At 46.3% G+C, this 26803-nt stretch overlaps 17 protein-coding genes across 17 annotated transcripts in view; 7 read left to right on the forward strand and 10 right to left on the reverse strand.

Moving 5' to 3' along the window:
• The window catches only part of KUCA_T00001459001 (uncharacterized protein), a gene marked incomplete at both ends in the record, with an annotated part of 1028 nt that extends 796 nt beyond the window's left edge, over positions 1 to 232 (forward strand). Inside the window, one exon of the mRNA XM_022603639.1 lies at positions 33 to 232. Within this exon, the coding sequence (XP_022457501.1) occupies positions 33 to 232 (200 nt within the window). The remainder of the gene's footprint in view (positions 1 to 32) is intronic.
• A 334-nt stretch (positions 233 to 566) lies between these two features.
• Positions 567 to 2396, reverse strand: KUCA_T00001460001 (uncharacterized protein; the record flags this gene model as incomplete). The annotated part of the gene is made up of 1 exon (XM_022603641.1): positions 567 to 2396. The coding sequence occupies one exon, from the start codon at positions 2394 to 2396 to the stop codon at positions 567 to 569; it is 1830 nt and encodes a 609-aa protein (XP_022457502.1).
• Positions 2397 to 2595: 199 nt separating this feature from the next.
• On the forward strand, positions 2596 to 4353 carry KUCA_T00001461001 (uncharacterized protein; the record flags this gene model as incomplete). The annotated part of the gene is made up of 1 exon (XM_022603642.1): positions 2596 to 4353. The coding sequence occupies one exon, from the start codon at positions 2596 to 2598 to the stop codon at positions 4351 to 4353; it is 1758 nt and encodes a 585-aa protein (XP_022457503.1).
• A 69-nt stretch (positions 4354 to 4422) lies between these two features.
• KUCA_T00001462001 (uncharacterized protein) lies at positions 4423 to 5886 on the reverse strand (the record flags this gene model as incomplete). The annotated part of the gene is made up of 1 exon (XM_022603643.1): positions 4423 to 5886. One exon carries the CDS (start codon positions 5884 to 5886, stop codon positions 4423 to 4425), a length of 1464 nt encoding a protein of 487 aa, XP_022457504.1.
• A 427-nt stretch (positions 5887 to 6313) lies between these two features.
• Positions 6314 to 7000, forward strand: KUCA_T00001463001 (uncharacterized protein; the record flags this gene model as incomplete). The annotated part of the gene is made up of 1 exon (XM_022603644.1): positions 6314 to 7000. The coding sequence occupies one exon, from the start codon at positions 6314 to 6316 to the stop codon at positions 6998 to 7000; it is 687 nt and encodes a 228-aa protein (XP_022457505.1).
• A 140-nt stretch (positions 7001 to 7140) lies between these two features.
• On the reverse strand, positions 7141 to 8571 carry KUCA_T00001464001 (uncharacterized protein; the record flags this gene model as incomplete). Its single annotated transcript, XM_022603645.1, has 1 exon — positions 7141 to 8571. The coding sequence occupies one exon, from the start codon at positions 8569 to 8571 to the stop codon at positions 7141 to 7143; it is 1431 nt and encodes a 476-aa protein (XP_022457506.1).
• Positions 8572 to 8738: 167 nt separating this feature from the next.
• KUCA_T00001465001 (uncharacterized protein) lies at positions 8739 to 10178 on the reverse strand (the record flags this gene model as incomplete). The annotated part of the gene is made up of 2 exons (XM_022603646.1): positions 8739 to 9980; positions 10056 to 10178. 2 exons carry the CDS (start codon positions 10176 to 10178, stop codon positions 8739 to 8741), a joined length of 1365 nt encoding a protein of 454 aa, XP_022457507.1.
• A 271-nt stretch (positions 10179 to 10449) lies between these two features.
• KUCA_T00001466001 (uncharacterized protein) lies at positions 10450 to 12687 on the forward strand (the record flags this gene model as incomplete). The annotated part of the gene is made up of 1 exon (XM_022603647.1): positions 10450 to 12687. One exon carries the CDS (start codon positions 10450 to 10452, stop codon positions 12685 to 12687), a length of 2238 nt encoding a protein of 745 aa, XP_022457508.1.
• A 45-nt stretch (positions 12688 to 12732) lies between these two features.
• KUCA_T00001467001 (uncharacterized protein) lies at positions 12733 to 13959 on the reverse strand (the record flags this gene model as incomplete). Its single annotated transcript, XM_022603648.1, has 1 exon — positions 12733 to 13959. The coding sequence occupies one exon, from the start codon at positions 13957 to 13959 to the stop codon at positions 12733 to 12735; it is 1227 nt and encodes a 408-aa protein (XP_022457509.1).
• Positions 13960 to 14814: 855 nt separating this feature from the next.
• KUCA_T00001468001 (uncharacterized protein) lies at positions 14815 to 16374 on the forward strand (the record flags this gene model as incomplete). Its single annotated transcript, XM_022603649.1, has 1 exon — positions 14815 to 16374. The coding sequence occupies one exon, from the start codon at positions 14815 to 14817 to the stop codon at positions 16372 to 16374; it is 1560 nt and encodes a 519-aa protein (XP_022457510.1).
• A 26-nt stretch (positions 16375 to 16400) lies between these two features.
• On the reverse strand, positions 16401 to 17240 carry KUCA_T00001469001 (uncharacterized protein; the record flags this gene model as incomplete). The annotated part of the gene is made up of 2 exons (XM_022603650.1): positions 16401 to 17116; positions 17171 to 17240. 2 exons carry the CDS (start codon positions 17238 to 17240, stop codon positions 16401 to 16403), a joined length of 786 nt encoding a protein of 261 aa, XP_022457511.1.
• A 215-nt stretch (positions 17241 to 17455) lies between these two features.
• KUCA_T00001470001 (uncharacterized protein) lies at positions 17456 to 18331 on the forward strand (the record flags this gene model as incomplete). Its single annotated transcript, XM_022603652.1, has 1 exon — positions 17456 to 18331. The coding sequence occupies one exon, from the start codon at positions 17456 to 17458 to the stop codon at positions 18329 to 18331; it is 876 nt and encodes a 291-aa protein (XP_022457512.1).
• A 583-nt stretch (positions 18332 to 18914) lies between these two features.
• Positions 18915 to 20045, forward strand: KUCA_T00001471001 (uncharacterized protein; the record flags this gene model as incomplete). The annotated part of the gene is made up of 1 exon (XM_022603653.1): positions 18915 to 20045. One exon carries the CDS (start codon positions 18915 to 18917, stop codon positions 20043 to 20045), a length of 1131 nt encoding a protein of 376 aa, XP_022457513.1.
• An 80-nt stretch (positions 20046 to 20125) lies between these two features.
• Positions 20126 to 20796, reverse strand: KUCA_T00001472001 (uncharacterized protein; the record flags this gene model as incomplete). The annotated part of the gene is made up of 2 exons (XM_022603654.1): positions 20126 to 20689; positions 20743 to 20796. 2 exons carry the CDS (start codon positions 20794 to 20796, stop codon positions 20126 to 20128), a joined length of 618 nt encoding a protein of 205 aa, XP_022457514.1.
• A 161-nt stretch (positions 20797 to 20957) lies between these two features.
• KUCA_T00001473001 (uncharacterized protein) lies at positions 20958 to 22592 on the reverse strand (the record flags this gene model as incomplete). Its single annotated transcript, XM_022603655.1, has 2 exons — positions 20958 to 22520; positions 22587 to 22592. 2 exons carry the CDS (start codon positions 22590 to 22592, stop codon positions 20958 to 20960), a joined length of 1569 nt encoding a protein of 522 aa, XP_022457515.1.
• A 216-nt stretch (positions 22593 to 22808) lies between these two features.
• KUCA_T00001474001 (uncharacterized protein) lies at positions 22809 to 23912 on the reverse strand (the record flags this gene model as incomplete). Its single annotated transcript, XM_022603656.1, has 1 exon — positions 22809 to 23912. The coding sequence occupies one exon, from the start codon at positions 23910 to 23912 to the stop codon at positions 22809 to 22811; it is 1104 nt and encodes a 367-aa protein (XP_022457516.1).
• A 412-nt stretch (positions 23913 to 24324) lies between these two features.
• On the reverse strand, positions 24325 to 26628 carry KUCA_T00001475001 (uncharacterized protein; the record flags this gene model as incomplete). Its single annotated transcript, XM_022603657.1, has 1 exon — positions 24325 to 26628. The coding sequence occupies one exon, from the start codon at positions 26626 to 26628 to the stop codon at positions 24325 to 24327; it is 2304 nt and encodes a 767-aa protein (XP_022457517.1).
• Between the last annotated feature and the right edge of the window lie 175 nt (positions 26629 to 26803).

Here is a 26803-nt window from a genome sequence, read left to right on the forward strand (position 1 = left end):
TGGCCTCGTTGAGTTTGAGGACGGAACCCCAGCCACCACCTCCCAGATGGCCAAGGACGTGACCACCTTCTTGAACTGGGCTGCCGAGCCAGAGCATGACGAGAGAAAGAGATTGGGTCTCAAGGCATTGATAATTGTGTCTGGTTTGTACCTAGTGTCCGTCTGGGTCAAGAAATTCAAGTGGACTCCAGTCAAGCACAGAAAGATCACTTTCACCCCACCAAAGAAATAATTCGGACAAAAGAGACGGATTAGACCAAAAACTGAGCCGACTGAAACTGCAAGATGACGAAATGAGAAGAAGATGAACCATTATTTAGATCGATCATGTATCTTTCAAGAAAACACTCATTACCAAAATCGTGTAAAGGTAGACTATACCAAAAAATGTAGTTATGATGGTGAAATTTTTCAATTTTTCAATAATTTCAGCATTTCAGCATTTCCATAATTTTTCAAAATCCAACAAACTCAAATATTTTTCAAAATTTCTACGATTTTGGCAATTTCAAGTTATTCATTTTCTTGAATTCTGCAAATATTCGAATTGACTCTTTTAATATACATTAAACCCTTCTTTTCTTATGAGAGTCTTCCTTTGACCTCTTCATAGACCTCTTAGAACGCTCTTGCAAGATCTTCTTCATGACAGGCGTGTTCTTGTATTCGGAACTGGTGGGGTCAATGGCAAATCTGTGATCCTCAAACACTTCACTAAAACGACTATCGACAATATCCAAGTCATTACTAGCCTCATCACCAGAATCGTTGCTAGCTCTCTTGCCCTTGCCCTTGCCCTTATGCTTCCTGCTCTTTTCCTTTTCACTCTTGATGATCTCCTTCATGTTGAAATGGCTTCTTCCTTTCTTTGCCTCTTCTTCGTTCTCGTCGAGCATCAACAACTCAAGCTCTTCACGACTTACCTTGTCATCGCCTTCTTCCGTCTTCTTGGACCTTCTCTCCTTTTTGCTGGTACGCTTGGTCTCTTCCTGCTGCTTCTTCAGCTCCTTGAGCTTTTGCTTTCTCTGCTTTCTTCTCTCTTTTTCCTTGTTCTTGATTTTATCAATCGTAGACTCTTCCTTCTCTTCAGCGGTGGCCTCGGCCAAACCAGGCGTGAATGTGATCTCCATATCGAGATCATCTCCTTCCTCTTCTTCCAAAGGCTTGGACTGTTTGCCAGACCCGGCGACTCCAGCAAGAGACTTGTACTTTTGCTTGAGATCCTCAGCATCACTCTCTTCACTGTCGGAAGCAAGATACGCCTTGAAGTCCATATCCTCGATCTCTTTCTGAGAAAATGCCTTCTTGGAAAGTGTCATCCTTTCAGCAGGAGTTTCGTCCCACGTCAGCTTCACCTTTGAATGCTGCAAGGCATCGGTGATGAAGTCCTGTGGTTTGTAGTTTGCTGGGATCTTTCTACACCTGTCCTTGACATCGTCCTCTTCAAACTCCATTCCCTCGGGAACATAACGAAGGTCAAAGTGGTTGGCGGTGGACTCGTACTCTGTACCGTCACAACTATCATAGATCGCCTTAGCCGTGGCAACGGAGTCACATACAACAATTGCATAATAGTAACGCAACCTCTGGAGCTGGTATCTTCTCAGACTCTTCGAGTCGTAGTCTTGGGCATCGCCTTCCTCGTAAAGTTGCTTCGCTGCCTTTTCGAGGTCGATATCGTCATCATCTGAGTCATCATCTGACTCTTCCTTTTTGCTTTTTTTGGAAGCGAACACATCTCTGGGTGGGCCTTCGATCTCTTCTCTCTGCATTCTCTCCTTCCCAAACTCCGAGGGGTAGATTGTCACACTATCAATGAATCCCTTGGGAGGAACAAAACTGGAGAAAGTTGCTAGTAAATCAACGGCTCTCAGATGGTCCCAATCCATGTTGGTGACAGCAATGGTAGAGGTTGGATCGCCTTCTGCTACCTCTTCCTCTTCTATCTCAAGCTCAGAATCTTCGGCGTAGTCTTCTTCTTCAGACTCCTCCTCTTCTGAAGACGAGCTGGAGTCGTCCTCATCAGACCCTCCTTCTCCTCTGGCACGGTCAACGAACTTGGTGCCATCTTCATCATCGGTAGAGTGCGAATCAGAGTTAGAGTCAGAATCAGAGCTAGAGCTTGGACTAGCAACCTTTGCCTCCAAATCATCCTCCTGTTCATAAAACTTGTCAAAATCCTTTGTAGACTTCTGGTCTTTCAATTTGCGGCCATATCTATCAATCTTGGCCTTGGAGTTCTGCAATCCCAACTCTTCTTTGGAGAATCTGCTGTCAACCTTCACCTTGAGATCGTTTCTCCTTGTAGGCGCAAACTTGGGATCATTGTGCAAAGATGCAAACCGAGAGTCGGTTGTCACAGCCTTTTTAGCTCCTTTTTTATCTTTTGGTGCCATATTTGATCAAAGGATACAGTGTGCTCTGGAGTGTAAATGGTTAAACAGTGAACTTGAAAAAAAATTTGGGAAAGCCCGATGAGGATACATATTGAGCAGGTACACTACCTATTGATTAGATACGGAAGGCCACAAGTTCTTTTGCCCCATCTTCTTGTCTTTAAGGTGGAGTTTTATTTTGCATTTTGTGACCTGTATCATGGGACAATCATGGTCAACAGAGTCTTCAGAGGATGGGCAATTGGGGAATGCCACTATCAGCCAATTACAGAGGTCAGAGGTTGACAGGCTGTTTGTTAAGGCTTGCGTCTCGACCCTCCTACCTATCGAGCTGGTTTCGTTAAAGCAACAAATGGCTCTTGATGAGCTTCATGGAAACGAAATCATTACTGGCGACCAATTGTTTGCGCTATTAGCATCTCCACCAAATCTACCTGTCAAAGGCGTTTTGTTCAGGTGCATACAGTTTCTTGGTAAGTTCCCCTTCCTCGGCGCGTGGGAAGACAGCGCAGATATTACAACAGGTGAAATGATCAAGGCAATTGTGTTATTCAGTCCGGAAAGAAGAAATAAGCTGTTTAATGATGGATTTGATTTCTTAAAGCTTTTGTTTCTGGCAGTGGCAGCAACGGGTCCGTCCTTCACAGAGAAGGCTGAAAAGGCTGAGAAGAAAGACCAGACACAGGCTAAGTCAGCCGTGAAAGTGGTTTCGAAAGCCAATACGGTGCTGTGGTCTAAGATGCCAATTGTCCAGACAAGTGACGGTTTTGATTTTGAAAAGCTTGCTGTTTCGGCCCAGGATCTGGTTTCTCTTCTCACTTTTGTGCTTGTAATTTCCGAGATTACGATTCCAGGAAAGTCCCATTTTAGACTGTCTGAGTTTGATACAGCATTTTCAAATTGGGGCCTTTACGAGAAAAGAGCCATGATACTGTTGCGATCGTTTTTACCGTCGGCGACGAGGTCTAAGACACAGGGATCAGTCAATTTTGCCCTTTTCGAAAGGATCGTGACCGGAACCATGCCTGAGGTGTTCAGCCCCCTAAGCTCATTTATGGATTCGCTACTTTTTGTGAACCCACCTGGACCTGAATCGGGAATGATTCAACAGGAGAATACCAAAGTGATAACACCATATACCCTTTCACAACTGGCTACGTTCCTCCCGGCAGAGCTCGTGTATGGCAGGATGAAGAAGCTTTATGTGGCATCCGAGGCTGGATTTTCCATGAGATCATTCCAGTCCAAAGTTTTCAAGTGGAATGCACCAACCATCCTATTTGTATCTGGGTTCCGTGTTAGAGAAACAAAAAACAAGCGTTACGAACAGTTTAAAGAGCATTTCCCCAACTTTCGGAAGACGAATCCAGATGCAGATACCACATATCCAAACGATAATGATGATGGTGAGAAGCTCACTTTTGGAGCATATATTGCCCAGCCTTGGAAGATCTCGAATAAAGACTGTTTTGGTGATTCTGGCAGCATGCTGTTTCAGATTTCACCTCACCAGTCCATCTTCAAAGCCCGCAAAATAGACCAGCACTACGCGTACTTCAACACGAATGGAGGAGGAATTGGATTTGGAAACGACCAGCCTTTATTAAAGAGCAACACGAAGAGATACCAACCAGGAAATGTGTCGTTAACCATTGATTCGAGTCTGGAGTTTGCCGTATTCAGACATCTGGGGAGAGGTGGAACCTACCAAGAAGGGAGCATATATGGGGAAGAACAGGCACCAGAGTACGAAGATCGATTTTCTGTTACTGATCTGGAGGTATGGGGATGCGGGACAGAGAAGGACCTGGCTGAGCAGGCTAAGCAATGGGAGTGGGAACAGAAGGAAGCCCTTGCTCGTCAAAGAGTCAATGTCAAAAACTTGGGAGAAGAAAGAGCTTTCCTAGAGATGGCAGGACTAGTTGGTGGCCATGGTGCAAGTGGTGGTAGTATGTGATAGTAATGATTAGGGTACTTGTGGGTTGGCTTTGCTTAATATACATTTTTTTTAAACGACGATCGTAGGTCATTTGCTTCCCTTGTGAGCTTTGTTCACCAGCTTTTTCTTAACATGTTTCTTCATCTTTGTCTTTCTCTTCTCCTTGGCCTGGTCCTTAGCCTCCTTCTTTCTCAGTTTTTTGGCATTTTTATCTTCATGCTTCTTGCCTCTTAAGTCCTTCTCTCTATCCGTCCACTCTTTCTCCTCTGTTTCAGATCCGCTGCTCCCGGAGTCATTCTCGTCCTCCTCATCTTCATCATCGTCATCATCATCTTCGTCATCGTCATCGTGGCTATCTTCATCACCATCGCCATTTATGCCTTCCCCATTCTTTCCATCTCCAACGAGATCCTTCAAAGAGTCCATGTTTCCCTTCGAGAACTTCTCGAAATCTCTTTCGTCCAAGTGATTGAGCGAGGAAATCAGGTGTAAGCTCCTGAAGATGTCATCCTGTTGCTCCTCTCCTTCAATTTCGCCCTTGAGAGGAAGTTCATGCAAATAATGGGCTAGGAACTCAGGATCCTCTTCGGCAACTTCTACATCTCGCTTCAACGCGCTCCATTCCTGGATGATGAACTTGAAGATGAGACGTTCTGGAAAAACATTGATATGCTTAACTCTTTCAAAGAAGTCATTTACGTTCTTGATGTCCATTCGCAAAAAGTCCAAGCTCATGGGATGGTCGTGCTCCACAGACTGAGAAACATCGAATATGTAGAGTTGCTCATTATGGACTATGGAATTGTACTCACTGAGATCGGCATGAACCAACTTACACTGCTGGTACATCCTTCTCATTGCAATGAGCATATCCTGGTAGAACTTGACAATTTGGTCCACATCTTTGAAGACGTAATCCTTCAGCTTGGGGGATGGCCCACCATCTCCCCTGCCCAGAAAGTCCATCACGAGAACGTGAGACTTCAGGTCAACAGGCTCAGGTGAAAGAATGCCATTCGAATGAAGTCTCTTCAAGTTCCTGAACTCTTTTTCAGCCCAAACTTTTACCATCTTCCTGGGGTTGTGCTGACTCTTGGTGTTGCGGAAACGGAACTCTCCATCCACATATCTCTCTCTGTCCTTGAAGACCAAAATAGATGTCTTGTAGATCTTTACGGCATACTCCTTTCCAGTCTCCTCGTTCATGGCATGGTACACATTTGCCTCTTTCCCCGTACTTATACATCCGTTGATCTGGGTAATGGTCCCATTCTTGAAAAGCTTGAGAATGAACCCTATGGTTCGAGGGTCAAGCACACTCTCAACAGTGGCACGCTCGGCTTTATCCCTCGTGATTCTGTGGCTCTTGAACAAAAACTCGTCTGTCTTAATCTTATCCGAGTACTTGGCCAAGATTTCAGCGTTGTCCCTGGATGCGGCATGCGTCACCTTCTTGGCCTTGGCTTGTGTCGTGGGCCGTTGCTCCATATCCGAGTCTGAATCCGAAGACAGATCCATATCCTCTAGTATATCACGCAAACTCGAGCTCATTGTCAAACAAACAAACAGCTCTTGTCAAGTAGTCCTCAACTCGTGGCTTTCACCTGTTGTATGTGCTCTCTAAATTTTTTTCATTACCTCATCGCTGCCTTTTGTTTCACGGGTCACCAAGACATCTTAGGTCTGGTGTAACGGGCCAAGCTTGTTTGATTCCAGACTTTGTTTTCTCTTTGCTGATCTGGACAACAGTGAGAATAATCGAGCTGATTTTGGTCTAATCATCATCATAGGATACCACATATTATGTCTTCGCAGATACTATCTCAATTTCTGCCAAATGTAAGTAACGACACCGGCCGGGCTTCCGCACGGTAGTTCCAGCCGAGTACCCACTAACAAGGATTCATAGAAATTTTTTGGTGTGTTGCCACTGTACATAGGGGTGGAAATAATCCTTGGATATGCCATAATAAACAAGATGAGCGGAGTGTTTGGCTTGTTGTCGCTGTTTACAGGCCATCCCATCAATTTTCTTCAATGGCTTTTCTATCTGGCATCTTTCATTGTGATTCCGGTTTACTGCCACGGAATGCTGTCATTGAAGAAGCCCAGGGCTCGTCACATGTCACTGATCAGCGTGGTTTACATGCTGGACACCATTGTTGGACTATTCTACACGATCTATTTTGCTTGGCTGTGGTTTGCCGAAGAAGATTCGGATGCGGCTTCGGCTTCTACAGCCTACACGGGCGAGAAGCTTGCAAGGGCTGTTGAGGAGGATGTCGTCGCGTTGGGACCCGTGAATACCAACTATGTCTGGGATAAAGTGGCGAGTAACGAGGCCATTCGCAAGGCTGCGAATGACTATATTATTTCACCGTTGGTAGGCAGGGCTCTTTCCGAGCGTGGAGCTGATTTGGCATCTCAATCTGCCAGCAAAGGGTATGAATTGTTTGTCACAGTGGCATCCTCGGTTGGCGCTAATGTTCTGAGAATATACTTCACGCTGGTGGTCTTGTCTTTCACCAAACAGCTGATGAGGGCCGCTAAGTTTAACAACGAGAGGGAGGACACAAGGCTGACAAGCTTTTCGAAATTGGACAAGTTTCTGACCACTCTGGAGCTGAAGTCGATCAGGATTCTGAACAGGATATTCAGCTATTGAAAATAAGGCTTTTACTGAAGATTCAGATTCAGATTCAGTTCAGATCGACGTTCAGGCTGCTTAGGTGCCGATGATTTACTCAACGTTTATCGAGAACTAACAATAATTAATGATGCCACAGGCGATATAATACCTCTTTTTCACCAACCATGGTCAAACAACATCGAAACAGACTCTCCGTTGTTGATTCTTCTGATGGCCTCTGCGAAGATCCTGGATACATCCAGCACCTCCACCATGTCTCCGAGCTCAGCGACGAGATCTTCTTGTGGAACACTGTCTGTGGTGACGAGCTTGTCAATTCCACTGGACCGTATTCTGCGTAAAGCATCACCGCTGAACACTCCATGGGTCACAATGGCATAAACGTACTTGGCACCTTGAGCCTTCAGCAGTTTCGCTGCACGGGTGATGGTGTACGAGGTGTCTACCAAATCGTCCACGATAATACAAACCTTGTCCTCCACATCACCAACTAACATTGTGGTCGCCACTATTTTCTCTTTGGACAAAGAGCCACCATGCAGCATCGGAGACGAGGTTCCTCCAGAAAGACTTGCCGTGGATAAGTTGGAGTGGAAGTACGAGTACGGGCCGTTTGAAGGAGTACCCGAATTGCTCGAGGGGACAGTGTCACTGGTAAGTTTCTGTCTTCTCTCTTTGTGTATAAGTGCGAATTCCATCTCCAAGGCATCTGCCACGGACGTTGCTCTTTTGGCTCCACCAGCATCTGGAGACACAATCACCGCCTTCTGGTAGTTGGGAATGTAGTTGGCTATGTAATGCTGCAACAGTGGCTTGGAATAGAGATTGTCCACAGGAATGTCAAAAAACCCTTGGAACTGCGGATCGTGTAAGTCCATTGTAATGATGTGGTCCGCACCTGCTGTAGTCAGCAAATTCGCAACCAAAGTGCCTGATTGGGCTATCCACTGTTTGTATCCAACCAAACTGTTCACATCGGACCCTTTCAGACCAGGCGAGCTCGCATTGGTTGGCAATGCAGTGGGATGGTAGCCTTTGTCTGCTGGAGCATCTGAAGTAACCCTGGACTTGAAAAATGGCGACTTGGCAGGGCTCAACGGAGCTGGCGATAGCACCAGGTTGGACACATTGGCCCCGGATTGTCTCGGCTGGTTCAGATCCAACTTCTGCACATCCGAGGCAGAGTAGAAGTTTCTAGAACTTGGTCTTGGAGTGCTTGGCACACTATCGTAAGTATAGGAGGACTTTGTCTTCGAAACCAGAGGTGCACCTTTCCTGTTGTACGGAACATCTGGCTGTCTCGAGTATGGGAAGAGAGGTAACACCGCAGTCACCCTTTTGGCAGAAGCCATCTTGCAAGCCGATATCATGATCAACATCTCTATGAAGTTGTCGTTCACATGGCCAGAGCCGGACTGGACGATGTACACATCTTTTTCACGGACGGAGTCCACCATGGTAACAGAGGTCTCTCCATTGCTGAACTTGGACAACGATACCTCGCCTTCCTCTACCCCCAAACACCGGCAGATTCTCTCTGCAAGGCCCTTGTTCGAGGACCCTGAAAACACCAACAAATCTCTCATTTATATTCTCAATGGTTGACCTTCGAGTGCAATCAAGCCGTACCCGAGAAACATGAATTGACTGCCAAATTTTTCCTCATCCAGGCACGTGCAACACCCATTTCCTGGCCGATAAGATAGAGGGTCTTTTCTTTTGATATACATACATATTTATATATATTACACAACTAATATCTCACTTCGTAGGATTTTGACTGAGACAGATATTTGACCCATTTCACAGCATTGTAGCCCGACGGTTCGTTGACCTTGAGGAAATTCACCAAGAGTCCAGAGAATGTGTGCATTTTGACCGAGAAGTTGACCGAGATCGGTGGTCTTACCCATGCGAGAAGGCTTTCCTGACTGCCCACAGAAGCAATATCAACAGACGCTTTGAATGTCTGAGTCACAGAGCCGTTGAAATGGAAGATTTTCCACTCAATCAGGTTTTCCTGGGCAATGAACTTAGCCTTCCCACTGGACAACTTGCCGATGTGGGCCTTGATCGTTCCAGGTGGAGTTGGAATGCGCATAACCACCATACTGCTTCCGACTTTTGCCGGAAAATTTGAGGAGATTGATATCGAGTACTCAACAGCCTTATTTGCAAACGTAGTGACCGAGGCATTCACTTTAAATGGAAGATCAACATCCTCCACTCGGTATGTCATGAGCTCAAACTCTCCATCTGGAGGTATGAATTTGATAAGCTGATCACGGTCAAAAGTCTGCAGATCCACACACTGGTGGAATTTGCAGTCCTTCAAGACATCCTGAGCAGACGTCTGACCATGTGACTGCTTGTTAAAACCAAAAGAGCATTCGGGCATTCCCGATAGTTTACTGTTCATCATTATTCTTCCATCCACCACGGACCTCAGAATGGTTCCGTTAACGGACATCAAAAGACTCACGTCTTCAAAGACATCCAGAAACACCTCGTTTCTCCGATGCTTGATTCCCGCATGTCTCCAGGAAACGGCTCCGGCCGATGTGTTTGGACTTGAGAGAGCGGCCGAACTCCGCCTTCTCAATGTACCAGCTCGTGCTAGAAACCCACCGGCTGAACCACTCGCTGGAATGCCACTGGAAGGAACAGCAGATGATCTCCTCAGAAAATCTGATGATCCGTACGCCACGGGAACGCTTATGTTCTGCTTCAGTCCGTTGATCTCCATGTTCTGAGGAAACCCGAAGTCGGTGGTTTCATCCAAAAGTTCGTAAATAAACGTGAAATTGTTTTTGACTGTGTTTTCATCCAACACAGTTGTTCCGAGGAAATTCAACATAAGCGACAGGAACTTGTTGAGGAACTCGAAGACCAGACTGGCATCCGCATTCGATCGCGTAACAGCCACTATCCACAGCGAGCCGTGTTTGATGTGTAGAAACGTGGTTGACCCAAGAGTAAGAACGGGAGACCGTACCTGATAAATTGCGTTAGTGGATGAGCAAAGAGGCAAAAAACATCGTCAAAAATTACCCTAAACTAGTTAACTCACCTCCGAACTGGTTATCACCTGGATCCGGAACGCATCGGCCACATTCCTCCGGACTCCCTCCCGGAGCAGCTTGGAGATAATGACATCACCCTTCTGATTGAATATAAAAAAAGCCGTAATCATTGCAAGGTCAATGCTTTTATTTCAATGCTCAGTTTTTAGAAAAGTCACTGACCATAAACACTTCTCCAGAGGTGAGATCGTCTTCACCGAGGCCTTACTAAAAAGGTTACGCAGCCCAGACCATTCGATGCTCTATCCTTTTCCGGAAGGCTCTCTCTTCAACGAGCCTCAGCGGTTGAAAAGATACTGAAAGCTTACTCACAAGAGCGTGGGATTCAATTTTTTTTTGAAAATCCTCGGAGCAGTAACTGAGAGGTTGTTTGGAGCGGAAATGGAGGCCGAACAGCCCGTGAGGCCCGAGGCCGTATGGGACTTCCCCGGAATCGATCCGGTCACGGCCATCAACGAGGTGAACTACGTGAATGGTGCGGTGGGTCCAGAGAAATGCCTAGAGATGATTGAATACATACACAGTCACAAGTACGACTTTGATGAGTCTAGGTTTGACATTTTTCCCCTGCACAGGTATCTTTTAAACTACACAGTGCCGAATGTGGGAGACCACCTGAGCCCGTCTGATATACTGGGAACGTTTCTACCAATTGCAGCATTATGTGACCCTTGGACGCAGCCCTCTGATACTGGTGAAGATAACAGATACATGTTTTCTGTGGATTTGATATCGGATTTAGCGATTGCGTTGATAGCGCCGCAATTCCAGAAGCAGAACGGCTACCCGCAGTTTGCGTTTGCGTTTTCGCTGGAGTATGTGATAAGCCATATCATGGAGAAACTAAGATGTTGTGAAGTGGATTCGTTACTCGCGAAATATCCAAATTCTCAGCATTCTAGTAAACAAGACCCCGAGTCTTGGGAAGAATGGCTGCCCTACCCAGGATACAGGATAACACAGGAGGAGAGCGACTTCCACGATCTAATGCTGATGTACAAAGTTGTGATTGTTTCGTTGATGGTAATCTTCAAGATGTATAGAACGGAGCGGAAATCATGTCCGTTTATTTTGGACTGGGTGAGATTCTGGCAGTGTTCAACACTCATACTGTTGCTGTGTCTGGAGGTTGACCGTGATCACGAGGATCTGGGCAAAGAGACCCCTCCAATAGTGGTGGCAGTTGCCAAGGGAATGGGAGCCATACGAAACATTTTGTCTGTGTTTCTGAACGACTCTTTTGACGAAAGAATGCACGATCTGAAGCATGAGACGCTCAACAACTTCATGTCGATATGGGCTAGAAAGACAGGCGACGGTTCGCTAAGACCGAGCGTTAAAGAGCTCTTGCAGCATGCCAGCATGCTGACATTTGAAGAAGTTTCGGATGACTTTGAGCAGAAGTTCGAGCAGAATTTTGAGTATGACGATTTCGTCGAGGAAGACCTCAAGTACATGTTTGAGTTTGAGCTCGACCAGAATTCCGAGGATGAAGAGGAAGGGTGTGGAGTAATTGAGTTTGAGATCCACCCGGAATGTCATTGCGAATTCCCCGAGGAAGAGTCTGTTGCGGAGGAGGACAACGAGAACAAGGTGTTCCATACCGAGGCCCAATTGAGCAGCGTGGAGAAGAGACTCGCACAGGAGCTCAAGTCGTACACTGACGATCCAAAAAAGGCCTTCAACAGCACAGAATTGGTTTCAAAGCTATACAAGATTGACGGAGACCCCAAGACGAGTTTCAAGCCACCTCTTCGTTCGTTGTTCAAGTTGCAGAACACTTCCAAGATGGTATCAATGAGTGACATGACACTGTGGACCTTCTTAATGGACCAGCTTTTTGGAGTGGGAGATTTCGACGTGGCATATGCCCAGATACAGAATACTTATTATACCCAGGCGACCTTTGATTACGTACACGAGTTGGTCAAAGGTCAGAGACGAGTCAACAGCCACTGGCTCATATTTACTGCGGAGAATGTAGACCAGATCATTCTCCACATGGAACTAGGATTCCACGACTTCAAGACAGAACAGGAAGCTGAGGGTGGAAATACAGACAAGTTGGTACAAGTGTTTGTGCTTTGTCTGGAAAGATTGTACGATGCTGGTTATCTACATTTGATCGGTGAAGAGGTTAAGCAGATGACTCTGGCCTTATTGACCACATATACATCCGTGGCTCCATCAGTGCGGAGATTTAGGTTCAAGATACAGGAAGCGTGTACTAGGTTGGACCCAATAGCCACAGCAATAATGGAGGACAAAGATATCGAGAACCAGTTGCTGTTGAAACTGTTGGAGATCTGCGTGGATAAGAAGGAAACAGTCACTTTCGATATCAAAGCCCTCGTCAAGGAGTTCACTGAATTGAACCCCACAGCTGCCTCAATGACCGAACAAGAATTGATTTTGGCGGAATACATCTTCCTGCTGGAAAGATTTTACCCCAGCTTCAACAAGTTGAATATCATGGAGTTCATGTCCAGATTCGCAGAAACCATCAAACAGGCCATGGATGCAAGGAATAAAAGGGGAATTGACATACCGGGTCTAGCCGTTGTTGCACGAGTAAGTGACGATCCAGTCAAAGTTTTCCATAATGCGTTGTTACATTAGTCGAAAAGCTATATAAACCTGCCGAATGTAAACTCTTCACGACCATCATGATAGTAGACTGCTTTCTTCAATACTGTTGCGGCGAATTTCTTGCGTTTCCTGATGCTTCTGCTGCTCCATCTCCTGGTCCAAAGCATCAATATGCTTCTTTCTGCCCAGTTTCATACCCTTGACTGGGATATAGCTGTCCCTGCCGAACACAAAGCCCGGGTGGTATATGGTCATCAGTAAAATTGCAAGACACATCATCAGGGCATCTAGAATCATGAAGTAAACTTCGTGCTCAATCAGGAACCCTGTCCAGCCCTCAGAGAGCTCCACCAGACGATATATACATCTGATAAAGACAAATAGCACAGCAATACTGATGGCTATGGGGAAGGTCGAGAACAGCCTGCGAGCGCGCAAGTCAGCATATTTGGGGTTGAACTGCGAGTCGATGTCTAACCCTGCAGCTCGTGCAGCACGCTTCTGTTTATAGAGAGCATAAAGGAAATCGTACCAGAAGTACTGAAAAAGTATCATTGTAGCAACTTGCACAGCCAATCCACCTACCATGATATGCGTACCATTGTCTGAGCTTGAATACGTCTGCAACGAAACTGCAGCAATTCCTCCACCAGCTCCCTGAAGGATGATCGCAACTAGATCGCAGGCAATAAATATGTTGGAGTACCACATTGGTTTCAATTTCGACAGATGCGCGCCGTAAATGGTGGTAATCTTGGCAAGCATATAGTATATGCCGGCCATGATGAAGCATGGAGCCAGTGTTAGACAGATAATTTGCAGCAAGAATGGATTCTCTTCTTCTCTGTGGTTATGGGACAGAGATCTACCAATGTAGCCAATAAACTCGAGGAAGGTTCCACATGAAAAGGACCATAACATCCACCATTGTCTGAAGTAAGTACCAAACAGGATGTGGGCCACGAGAAACACCCCCATGACTGCAGCACATGCAGCATTTCCTCCGAGAGAAGGATTAAGCGATCCGTAGATCGAGTTATCATTTTCAATGGCAATGGCCGAGACTTGGGCTGTCTGGACGGCTGCTGCGGCCGACTGGATAACTTTGGATTCAGTGGCAGTGGCTAGGACCTGAAGGTTGGAAAGCAGATCCAACGAAACAGACACATACTCCAGCGACTTCTGCAGAACTATGGTAGAGACATGGTGCGTCTCAGTAGCCAGAGCCGCAGTTATGGACGAATACTCTGAAGCGTAGTGAGAGTATTCGGAGGCGTATTTCGATGCCAATGTTGATGTCATTTTGTACCGTGATGATTCTTCAAAGATATACAGAACTTTGGGCTCAGCATTCGGACCCTTTATGAACTGTTATTGATATGCAGGGAGAGGCTGAGTTAATAACGCGTGTTAAAATTAGCCCAAGCTTGCGTTATATCTTTCGCTGTTTGTACATGGTCGAGACGCACCGTTCGGCTTTAAAGCATAAAAACTCCGCAGGCAGAGAGTCAGGTCGTGCGCTGATCATTCATGGTCGCTCACAACAATAACAGAGGAATAGCTTGTGATAGTGTCGAGATTACAAATCAGCTTCAGTAATGAGGCAAGGCGCTAATCAGAATAAATTGGATGCAGAGATAGCGAAGGTTTAAAATAGAATACGAGGAACGAGGTGCGGCATTGGAGGTGAAGACTAAGTGTCTTATCATGGCTGAGCCGGGGTTAAACACGATAGCCTTTACATGTCTCCGAGCATCAGAAATCCGCATTACCAGCGACATGTTGCTATATTTACCCGGCCAATCAAGCAGGAAGTTATATCTTGGCGTTTCTTCGGAAACGATCCCAATCTGTCAAGGCGAGAGCCATATGCATCAATGCCGTTCTTAAATCCGGGGCACGTGAGAAAATCTGTCGCGCCACGCACATCTTCAAACAACGATGCAGGGTTCGGGCGTGAACACCAGATTTGGCCAGTAGGTTTGGCCAGTGCTCTAAAACCCCGTGGCCATTTCTGGAGTTAAGAGGTGGGATTTTGAGGGATTCGTTATCCAAGCTACCATCTTTTCTGCCGAATTTGTTGATTTGTCAGCCGATCAGGCCTCAGGATCGTTTGTCACTGCTACTCACAGATACACTCTCAGCTTCGCGTACCTCATGGGAAAATCTAACTTTTCGCTTTGGAACATATGGGTTGCCTCGACGCTCCTGAAATGTCTGTTGTTTCCTGCATATCGGTCCACGGACTTTGAAGTGCACCGAAACTGGATGGCTATCACGTACCATCTGCCTTTGAAAGACTGGTACATAGAAGATACATCCATATGGACTCTAGACTACCCACCATTCTTTGCATATTTTGAGTGGATTTTGTCCCATTTAGTGCCGCAATTCGTGATAGACGATAATTGCTTGGTGATATCTGCGGAGCCTCCGGCTTTTAGTTGGCCTTCGGTATTCTACCAGAGGTCAACAGTGATACTGTCTGAATGCGTCTTATTCTGGGCTTTGCAATGGTACATCAACTCTTCACAGCCCGGAACTGAAAGGTCCAAAAATTTCGTGGTGGCATCCTCAATTGTGCTGAGCCCAGCCTTGACTTTCATTGACCATATCCATTTCCAGTACAATGGTATGCTATTTGGGATATTGTGTCTCTCGCTGGTCAATGCTCAGAAGAAGAACTACCTTGCATGTGCTGTGTTCTACACGATTTTGCTGTGTTTCAAGCACATATTCTTATATCTGGCACCGGCATACTTTGCCTTCTTGCTTAGAAACTATTGTCTGAACATACCGAAGAAGGTGCCTCGTTCGTTTTCCAGTGTGTGCAAAATTGTCAATTGGCTAAACTGTTTGAAATTGGGCTCCTCCATGGCACTCGTGGTGGGAATTGCATTTGGACCTTTTGCATACTATGGAGTGATCACTCCGTTAGTTCAGAGACTCTTCCCGTTTGCAAGAGGCCTCACCCACGCTTATTGGGCTCCAAACGTCTGGGCAATTTACTCGTTCCTGGATAGAGTCCTCATCCAGTTTTACAGACATGTTTGGAAGACACCTGTTGAGTCTTTAGCATCTACGACTTCTGGTTTGGTTCGTGTCGTGGATTTCACTGTTCTACCGAATATCACACCGAAGGTGACGTTTCTGCTCACCCTGTTCTACCAGATATTTGCCATTCTGCCGGTGCTCATTACGCCGACTTTCACCAAATTTGTGGGGTCTCTCACTTTATGCGGATTTGCTTCGTTCCTGTTTGGCTGGCACGTCCATGAAAAGGCCATCCTTCTGGTGATCATACCATTCACTTTTATAGTGCCCAAGGACAAGAGACTATTTGAAGTGTTCAAGCTGCTGACCTGTGCCGGTTACGTTTCACTGTTTCCGCTTCTCTTCAGACCAGCAGAATACGGCTTCAAGACGCTGTACACGTTTGTGTGGTGTGTGATCTACTACGCCTCGTTCGAAGAAATTACCCCGTCGCTACCACGTCGCGGGTTCTGGAATAGATTCAATCTGATATATATCATTGGACTTCTGCCGGTGGTAACAATTGTCTCCGTGCTCGAAATGTTGAGCTCCACTGTGCCTGTCCTTCAGAGATTCGAATTCGTCAAGTTGATGATATACAGTGTGTATTGTTCGATTGGGGTCATTGCTTCGTGGAACAGTATGTCATGGTTGTACTATCTTGACGACGAGATATGGAGCTAGTCCATCCATAGAGAAAGCGGCTAGCGCTAGAATCCTTTGTGTCTCTTTTTCTTGAGTGTCTTCTTGTGTTTGGCGCAGCTAGGGCAGTACCATTTGCCCTTTGGAGCCTGTGTCAATCCTACACACTTGTAGTGAAACCATTCCGTCTCGCACTTAATGTTATCGCATGCGATCATCTTTCCAAAAGAGACACCATGACATAAACAGTAGGTAGGTTCTTCTTTCACGAGCTTGGGTATCACGGGCAATCTGATGGTGATCTTTGGCTTGTGAGCAGACGGACTTCCCAAAGATGCAGGAAGTGTTCCATCCGTAGAACTCGAACTATTGCCGTGTCTTGAGGGCCGCACAGGTCCCCCAAAGTGCTTTTCAAAATACTCCATGAACGAAGTCGATTGGTCAAGATCCCTGAAGAAATCAGACTTGAATTTTTCGAAGTCTAGCCTCCCGTTTTTGAGCATCTGTTTTCGCATCTCTACCAGCTTATCCATGGTATCTCTGTCATTCGTCAGAAAATTCTTGTGCCATTGCAACTTGGCTTTCAAGTGCTTTGACTCCTCCACCAGTTCGAGACTGTATCGCTGCAGCCGCACTTTGGTTGCAACAAGCGCCGATACGCTTTGAGGCGTCTTTGGCTGTTTTAATAGAGCTCCCAACTTGAGTTTGCCATCGTGTATTTTGAAGTTGAGGCTTTGGATTAACCACAGAGATCTCACTATATCACATGGAAGATGGTCCAAAGCTGGGGACTAGTTAGTATGTAGTTCCAAGATTAGCACAGAACGTTGAAACTCACTTGATATGAACGAATTCACATTCACCACAGTTGTCACCACTTTTGTCGGCAAAACAGTTAAATCCTCCATAGCATGTGTATTGTAAACGCGCTATTCATTAAAGGAGAAAGTTGTTGTGGGTTTGATTTGGAAAGATGATTTGGAGTCGTGTTTCAAACAAAATATCAGCCGCTCCTGCCGTCCGTAGCCTCCACATTGGTGGAAGGCTGTTGGAAGACGAATTGGCATTTGAAGGTTTTCTGGGAAGTTTCGTCATTTAATTTAACGTGTTGGATTTTGACAAGATGGAGGTGATTGAGAATCCAGAATCGATTCATCTAGACCTACCGACAAATGACAATTGCCATTTCATCAACCCGTTCCAGTTGGTTCGTGACAAAATTACCGGGTCCAAGACTTGCCTCGTGATTTTGAACCAGGAGATAGCCATATCTCCAGAGCTCTTTGAGAGAATATGGGGAAATTGTGAGCTGAGAATATGTGCAGATGGCGGTGGAGACAGGTTGCTTGAGTATTCTACCAAGCATGGCAAAACAGAAAGCTATTTGCCCCACTATATAATAGGGGATTTGGATTCTTTAAGTGATGGTACTAAGAAGTTTTACGAGGATAGAGGAGTTACTGTCAAGCAGCAATGGTCTCAGTGGCATAGTGATTTAGACAAGAGCATTGTTCTGTGTGATTTGTACTTCAACAGAGGCAATATCGATTTGAACAAACTAGACGATGAAGATGGACTGTTCAAGCTGGACTCAGAAACACCTAAATCCGAGACAGAAGTGTCGATTCTGCTACTGAGTGCGATAGGTGGACGGTTCGACCAGACGATTCATTCAATAAATAAGTTGTTCGTTTATTCGGAGACCAAACCCAATTTGGACATAAAGCTGTGGAATAGTGGGTTTGACGAAATGATCCTTCTCATCAAAAAAGGCGAGAACTTCGTGTTTTTGCCTGGCGATAAAAAGAACTACAACGTGGGGCTTCTACCGCTGGGACAGCGGGTTAATCTTTCAACGAGGGGCTTGAAATGGGACGTGACACATTGGGAGAGTCATATTTATGGAAGTGTGAGTTCCAGTAACAGGACTGTGGCCGATACGGGGTTCTGGATTGAGACAGATGAGGCTCTTGTTGTTAATCTTCAAATAGAGATGTGATTGATAGAGCGTGATATGAACCAATGAATTGCCATTTTGACAAACTGATAAGTCGAATTGTACCAAAGAACTCGCTATATGGAGTCAACATATCCATTGTCGGCCACGATGAAAAGTTTAATAACCCCCACAGTATATTTCAGCCATATGAAGATATGCCATTATCGGTTATGGCATACCGTCTCCACTACGATTCGCTTGTTTCGCCCGAAATATCGGCCATTGCCCTATGCCATCTTTCTACTCCACAAGTTAATATTTATAAATAAATAGGCAGATCTTGACGGTTGTTGACAAAAGCCGATACTGCCCGTCACAATCGCCAGACTCACACGACCTTTAGAGTTTCGGCCGAAGTTTTGGGTCACAGCGGAAATCTGCTTACCACATCGAGTAATAATTTGCCTGCTTATCTCTGATGGGTCTAACAGAGATAAGCCGAGCGGAACTGACAGGGATATATAACAGAGGCACTGGAACTGCACCCTTTGAACTTATTGTAATGTGTTAAGCATAGTTGCACGTTTAACCAGTTTTTCGCCGAATTTTGCACGTTATTCGTACAAAAGACAACACCCTCAAGATGGCTGCTCCAGAAATATTGATGTCCAATCTCAAGGCTGGTTACCCTAATAAAAAGATCGTTCCAAAGCTCTACCAGGAGAACATCAGGCCTATTTATGAGCAACTGGCTTCGGTGAAGATTACAGAGAAGTTTGACCCAAAAGTTCACCTAAGTTTCCAGGCGGAATCAGTGTCCACCACCAAAAGGTTGACCATGGCCGAACTGGGAATCTTCAGCGAGACTGCCATTTCTGATATCGGGGTTTCCGATCCGTTCGATCTTTTCACTGAAGAGGCCGTTGAAATTATGCGTGCTGAAATCCTCAGAACGGAAGTTTTCGAGAAATGGGCCAGATACTCGTATTCCTCCACCACGGGGTTGGACTGTGTAATTAGAGGTTATGCCAAATACACCTGTCCATTCACATACGCTGCTTGGACACACCCAGAAACTGTCAAGGCCGTCAGTCTCATGGCTGGAGTTGAGCTCCAGGTAATCATGGACTATGAGGTCGCTCACATCAACATCGCGATGAAGAGCAAGGAAGATGCCGACAACCAGATCATCGAGGCTAAGAGAAAATCAAACATGAATGACGAGTATGACGATAAAATTCCTGCTGTTGTTGGCTGGCACAACGACTCATACCCATTCGTATGCGTCTTGATGCTCAGTGACACCACTGCGATGATCGGGGGAGAAACTCTTCTAAAGATGGGAAACGGCAAAATCGTGCCAACTCCAGGTCCCAGCAAGGGTAAGGCTGTCATTTTACAAGGACGCGAAATTAGTCATCTTGCTCCTATTCCTTTGGGATACACCGAGAGAATCACAGCAGTCACCTCGTACAGGGCAAAAGATGCAACCAAGCCAGATATGTCAGTGTTGAGCACGGTCAAGCCCGAGATTTCATTTGGTTCAATGTACAACGAGTTCTATCCAGAATGGATTGAATACAGAATGAACCTAATCAAGGAAAGATGTGATCTGCTCACCACCAAGGTCAACAGCGACCTCAAGGCAGGCAAAACCTTTGCTAAAGATGATGCCATGAAGACGTTGAAGGAGATGGACGCCTATCTCCACAAGACCTGGAAAGAGATGGAGGTCACTCCAGAGGAGTATGCCAGAATGCTCGCAAAACAGTGAATAATCCAACGCTTTATACGATACGCAAAATCATGAACAACCGTAAAAACAGTGTAGAGCCTAAAAACTAGTCTCATGCTTCAAACGAGGACTTTCTGCTTCTTTTTCTTCTTCTTTCCACTGGACTCAACATACGTTCTCCAACTATTCACTCTCTTATCTCGCGATTCCTCCCATGCTTTTTTCTCCTGGGCCTTCTGTTTAAAAAGTTCTGCTTGCTCTTCCTCGTGCTGATTGGCCCTGCCTTCTTCCTCCATCTGTCTCTTGCGTTCCATTCGCCTCACAAACTCATCCTCAATCAACACCTCTTTCACCTTCTCTCTCCAGTCTTTGAGAAATTCTTTCCCTGAAAGTCTGACATCATCAAGATCCCAGCCGCGCTGCCCAATCAACGATTTTCGTGCGGTCACAAACACATCATCCAACCTCTGCCTATGTTCTGAGTCCGATAGCTCTTGTTCAGCCTTCTTCAACATACTGAATGCCTCTGGCGCCCGTTCATTTTTGGTTTTGTCCGGATGAATCAACAATGATTTCTTTCTGTAAACCTTTTTTATGTCGTCAGCTGAGCACCCCGGCTGAAGATCAAGAATAGAGTAAGCATCAAGTTTGAAGCTAGTAAGAATCCTCTGGATCTCTTTGTCCTGTTGTGTGTTAGTCCTGTGGAACCGTATTGGTGAAAATTTGCCATACTCACCTTTGTGAACTCCGACTGCTCTCTTAGCAGTTCCTGCTCGAAAGTATCAGCCATTGAAATGATCAGCAGATGAAGAAAGAACGTTTAACTGTGTGAATGCTGAGGCTTCTTTAACAAGGCCCAAACCAGATTGGGTATGGTACTACCTTTTACAACAGTAGTGCTTGTTGTATTTCCTCTACGCTTTCTTCTGATAACCACATTCTTTCATTCTATTATTCAGCTTCACTATCATTTCTGTCTTCCTTCAACCTCTCAATCCAAACATTTTCAGCCTCCACAATGGTGTTGTTGTTGGCCTTCATCTTGTTCATAGTCTCTATATACTCATCGTATGGGTCAGAGTCATAGACAATACCTCCTCCGGCCTGCAAATAGGCAACACCGTCCTTCACCACCATTGTTCTGAGTGCAATACAAGTGTCCATGGTATGACCATCATACCCCCAGTGACCAACAGCACCTGCATATACGCCCCTCTTTTCACCTTCCAGTTCTCCAATTAGCTCCATTGCCCTCACTTTAGGAGCACCGGAAACGGTTCCTGCGGGGAAGATTGAACGGAAAGCATCAAATCTCGTTTTGTCTTCTCTCAAAGTTCCACTAACCTGGGAGACAAGGTGCATCACGTGCGAAAATCTCTCAACAGTCAGCAATCTGTCCACGTTGGTGGTTAGTGGTTGACAAACACGGTTGATATCGTTTCTGGCTAGATCCACCAACATCACGTGCTCGGCCCTGTCCTTGAGACTCGACTGTAGTTCCACTGCAAGCCTGTCGTCTTCTTCTCTGGTTTTTCCTCTGCGAACCGTTCCGGCAATCGGATGCGTGATGACTTTGTCATTTGCATCTGACTTCACCAGAAGCTCAGGAGATGCTCCGACAACCTGGAAGTCCAGACAGTCAATGTAAAACATGTATGGAGATGGGTTGACCGTCCTAAGGTGGCGGAAGATATTGAAGGGATGCAAAGATGTTGGCCTGGCAACTCTTTGCGAGGGTACTGCCTGGATGATGTCTCCCTTCAAGATGTGCCCCTTGAGGTTGGCAACATGGCTCTCATAACCATCCTGGCCAATATTGGAAGTAAAGGTCTGGTTCTCCACTATTGGACCTTGTGGAGGATATGGAATTGGCGATGTTGTGTCTGCAATGACTTTGTGAAATTGGTCAATCTCCTTGGCCGCTTTCAGATACTTCATCTGGATATCCTGTTTTGTGTCCGTAGACTTCACCGCAACGTTGCTGATCACCTGGAATCTCTGATAAACATTATCAAAGGCAACAATGGTGTCAAATAACATGAGAAAGGCCTCAGGAAGTTGGAGTACGTCTTTCAAATCACGCTTGGTCTTTGGTTCGAAATACTTCACACAGTCGTATGAGATGTATCCAACAGCACCACCACTAAGTTTGGGGACACCAGGAAGCTGCGCTTGTCTGTAGCCCTTTAGATCTTTTTCCAACAAACGAAGTGGGTCAGTCTCGAGGTCAAACTGAGGCCCCGTTTTGATCACTTTCTTGGGATTGCAACCCATGAAGGAGTAACGGTCGATGTTCTCTCCATTAGTAGCACTCTCCAGCAGGAAGGAGGGCGTTTTCTTGTGAGCTTTGTCGCCGGGTCTTGTGAGCTTCAAGTAAGCCAAATGAGGAGTCATGTACTCCGCCGAGAAATACGAGTACACCGGGTAAAGATTGGGAGCTTCATCGCTTGAATAATTTTCTCTATCGGCTTCTACGAGCTCGAAAAGAGTGTCGAAATCAGGCTGAACGGCGGCCTGAAAAAGTATAACAGGTCAGTAAGAATATCTATAGAGACAAAATCACGTTTCTCAAAGACTTACCACCATTTTTGACTATCTAAAGAGATTGTCCTATGAGTCTGGTAGGTCTTGAGGTTTGATCAGGTCTGACTCAACATTGTTCTCGGAGCAGGCATTTGTCAGTACACGCCAGAAATATATGAGTCAAGATAATAAGTCTAAGTGAGTTTTATCTAATTGTTTTGAAGTGACAAAATTCTGTGATTAAAGTACTTCTGAGTAAGCTAATTCCAGCTCAGAAAATCATTTCCATCTTTGAACTATGACAGAGTTTTTGAGGCCAGCCTCTTCGATCGTAGCACTGGACTCTTCTATGGGCTTGAGAGGATAGGCCAGAGACAGTATGTAGGGTCTCGATTCGGATGTATTTTGCCTCACCAGGTCAAAGATCCTACTCACAGGATCGTTGGCATCAAATCCTTGAGCAATTCTGGTGCCGTTGGCAAGCCTAACTTGGACAGAGGTGCTGACCTTCACGGCCTCTGGCTTCGTCTCTTCAGTCTCTGGTTTCTCTACTTCGTGTACTTCCTCCTCAACAACTGGTTCACCTGGAACGGGAGATCCCAATCTATGGCCACTACCCACAAACCCTCCAAGCTTTCTCTTTGGAGGCTTGTAGTCTTCATCCAATCTTTTCATCACATTCACGTCGACGTCCTGGCCGAATTGCACATCCAAAAGAGCCAAAGGTGCACGACCGCTGTTCAGCTCGTTCAGATACGCAGCATTGGCTGGATCATCATATCGATACAGCTTGCCGTCGCCAACCTGGAATCCCTCCTTCCAAAATGTGATGGTTCTCGTGACTTTTTCTAGCGGCTGTCTGAGGTGAGCATGCGGGTCTGGGATAGTTTGAGAGGGAACATCCTCACTGCCCAATTTGTATCCTGTTCCTTTGAATTGGCGAGGGTTAGCCTGCTGGGTTGCTGAGGGACGAGTGTCTGGTTCATTTGCAGATTCTTGAGCTTTTCTCAAAAGATCACCAACTATTCCAAGAGGATCCTTCTTGTTAGGGTCTTCCACTTGCAATGCAGACTTCTCGCCCCCAGTGAAAAAGTTGGTGTCAGTCTTGTCATCAGCTTCATCGTCACTCCTCAAATCAGCGAACGAACCAAAATTTGACCTCTTGCTACCATAATTTGCCGGACCCTGGTGGTGATGAGAAGAAGCAGCAGCAGCAGCAGCTGATGACGACCCGGCAGTGGGCTGAGCGGTCTGTTGGAGATAGTACTCGCTGACGGCGCTCTCTAGATCCCAGTCGTTCTCTTGCAAGAGCTTCGACGCAACTGAAGCCGGCGCATTAGTGATGGCCACAAACTCGGAAATAGTCGTGTCTCTGTCGCTCATTTGAAGTTTAATATCGGAACAATTGAAGCAATCAAGCGTTTAATAAAGAACGAAACACAGTCAATACGTCTCCAGATTGCCACCTCCAAGCTACATTGATATTTTTGGCTTGGGGACTACTCTTTGCACAGCCTTGAGGCTGAATCTTTCAGTGCTGGAAGCTTCAAGCTGATTTACATTCTCTACTCGAATTGAAAACAAACTTTTTTAAAACATATACCGATGTTGAAATCCCAAAATGATACCGTGTCAATAGCAATAAAAAAATAATAAACTTGCAAAAGCAAACGCGTTTGAATAGCTGTGCGTATGGGGCGCACGAAGCTTCGTTCTTGATTCGTAAATGCAGACATTAATGTTGAATAAATGTAGCAGAGTTGGATCGAGAAGCGCAAGCCTTAAATCTGTTGATCTAAGAAGAGTGCTTCTCACGGTAGAATTTGGCAGCATCAACCATGTTGGTCAAGGAGGCTCTAACCTCCTCCCAGCCTCTGGTCTTCAAACCACAGTCTGGGTTAACCCAGAACTTGTCAGCCGAGTACACCTTCAAGATGTCACCAATTCTAGCGATGAACTCCTCCTTGGATGGAATACGAGGGGAGTGAATGTCGAAGAGACCGAGACCAATGTGGTTAGGGTACTCAGAGAACTCTTGGATGTAGTTGGGGTCGTCCTTCTTGGAAAACTCGATGGAAACGACATCGGCGTCCAAAGCCTTGATGTGGTTAGGGTCCAAGTCGGAGTAGCAGAAGTGCGAGTGAATTTGAGTGGAGTTCTCGACACCGGAAGTGGCAACTCTGAAAGACTCAGCGGCCCACTCGAGGTACTCGGATCTGTCCTTACCGGCTCTGAGTGGAAGACCTTCTCTAAGAGCTGGCTCGTCAACCTGGATGACGGTGACACCAGCCTTCTCGAGGTCTTGAACTTCCTCTCTCAAGGCCAAGGCCAATTGGAGGGCCTGGGTCTTCTGTGGGATGTCGTTTCTTGGGAAAGACCATCTGAGACAGGTGATTGGACCGGTCAACATACCCTTCATTGGCTTCTTGGTGATGGACTGAGCGTACACAGACTCCTTGACGGTCATGGCAGCTGGTCTGGAAACATCACCCACAACGATTGGTGGTCTGACGTATCTGGAACCGTACGACTGGACCCAACCGTTGGTGGTGAAAGCGTAACCCTTCAACTGCTCACCAAAGTATTGAACCATATCGTTTCTCTCTGGCTCACCGTGCACCAAGACGTCGAGGCCGATCTCCTCCTGGAATCTAACAACCTTCTCAATCTCGGATTCGATGAACTTGTCGTATTCAGCCTCGGTAATCTCACCCTTGGCGAACTTGTTTCTGTTGATACGGATGTCCTTGGTTTGAGGGAAAGAACCAATAGTGGTAGTTGGGAACAGAGGCAAGTTGAACTTGGCCTTCTGCACGGTAAGTCTCTCTGGGAAAGGAGCCTTTCTGGTGGAAAGGGACTCGTCAATGGCAGCAACCTTGGCCTGAACATCAGCATTGTTCAAGATGGTGGATTCGGCTCTGGCCTTGATGGAGGCGGCATTGGCCTCGAGGGCAGCAGAGACGTCCTCACCGGAGATGGCCTTGGCAACAGTCACAACCTCGGCAACCTTCTGGGTAGCAAAGGAGAAGTACGACTTGATTTCGGCATCGAGCTTCTTCTCGTTCTCAAGGTCAACAGGAGTGTGCAACAGGGAAGAAGAAGTGGCGACAACAACTCTGTCCTTGCCCACCTTGGAAATGGCAGACTCGACAAAGGCGATGGCCTTGGCAAAGTCAGCCTTCCAGATGTTTCTACCGTCAATAACACCAACAGAAAGAGTCTGTTCTGGAGTTAAGATCTCAACAACAGCATCAAGCTGCTCTGGAACTCTGACGAAGTCAAAGTGGAAACCAGAGACTGGCAAACCCTTGATGGCCTCGAGGTTAGGTCTCACGTCACCGAAGTAGGTAGTGAGGACCAACTTTGGAAGACCGGAGGCAGCAGCCAGGGTCTCGTAGGCGGTCTTGTAGGCGGCCTTGATGTTCTCTGGCAAGTCCAAAACGAGAACAGGCTCGTCAATTTGGACGGAGGTGGCACCGGCAGCAGCAAGCTTCTGCAGCAACTCAACGTAGACTGGCAGGATCTTCTCGAGCAAGGTGATTGGCTCGAGATCCAGCGAGTCCTTGTCAGCCTTACCGAGGTACAAGTACGAGACTGGACCGACAACAACTGGTCTGGTCTCAATTCCGAGGGCCTTGGCCTCAAGGTATTCGTCCACTGGCTTGGCTCCGTTGAGCTTGAACTCAGTGGAGTGCGAGAAGGTAGGTCTCACGTAGTGGTAGTTGGAGTCAAACCACTTCACCATCTCCAAAGCAGTAACGTCAACGGCCTTGGCAGTCTCAGTGGCTGGTCTCTGCAAACCTCTACCCATGGCGAACAAAACGTCGATCGACTCGAGATCGTACTTGGTGTAACGGTCTGGAATCACGTTGAACAACAACGAAAGGTCCAAAACCTGGTCGTAGAAAGAGAAGTCGTTAGAAGGTATGATGTCAACACCAGCAGCCTTCTGCAACTTCCAGTTCTTCTCTCTGATCTCCTGACCAACCTTGAAGAGGTGGGCCTTGTCGACCTTACCGGACCAATAGGCCTCGGTAGCCTTCTTCAACTCTCTGAGGGCACCAATACGTGGGAAACCGAGAACGGATGATTCAACCATTGTGCAATTAATATAGATTCAAATCTTTAGTGGAAGGAAGAAAAAGAGGAAAGAAGAAAGGAAAGGGAACGATGAGCCTATATATGAAGCCCGACGTGCAAGTGAAAAATTCAACGCGCACAGAGTCAATGCTGGCGCCCATGTGGTTTGACCCGCACACTGTTGGGCTTTGGTC

This window comes from Kuraishia capsulata, genomic scaffold (assembly GCF_000576695.1).
Source record: "Kuraishia capsulata CBS 1993 genomic scaffold, Kuraishia_capsulata_scaffold_2, whole genome shotgun sequence".
Lineage (NCBI taxonomy): Eukaryota > Fungi > Ascomycota > Pichiomycetes > Pichiales > Pichiaceae > Kuraishia > Kuraishia capsulata.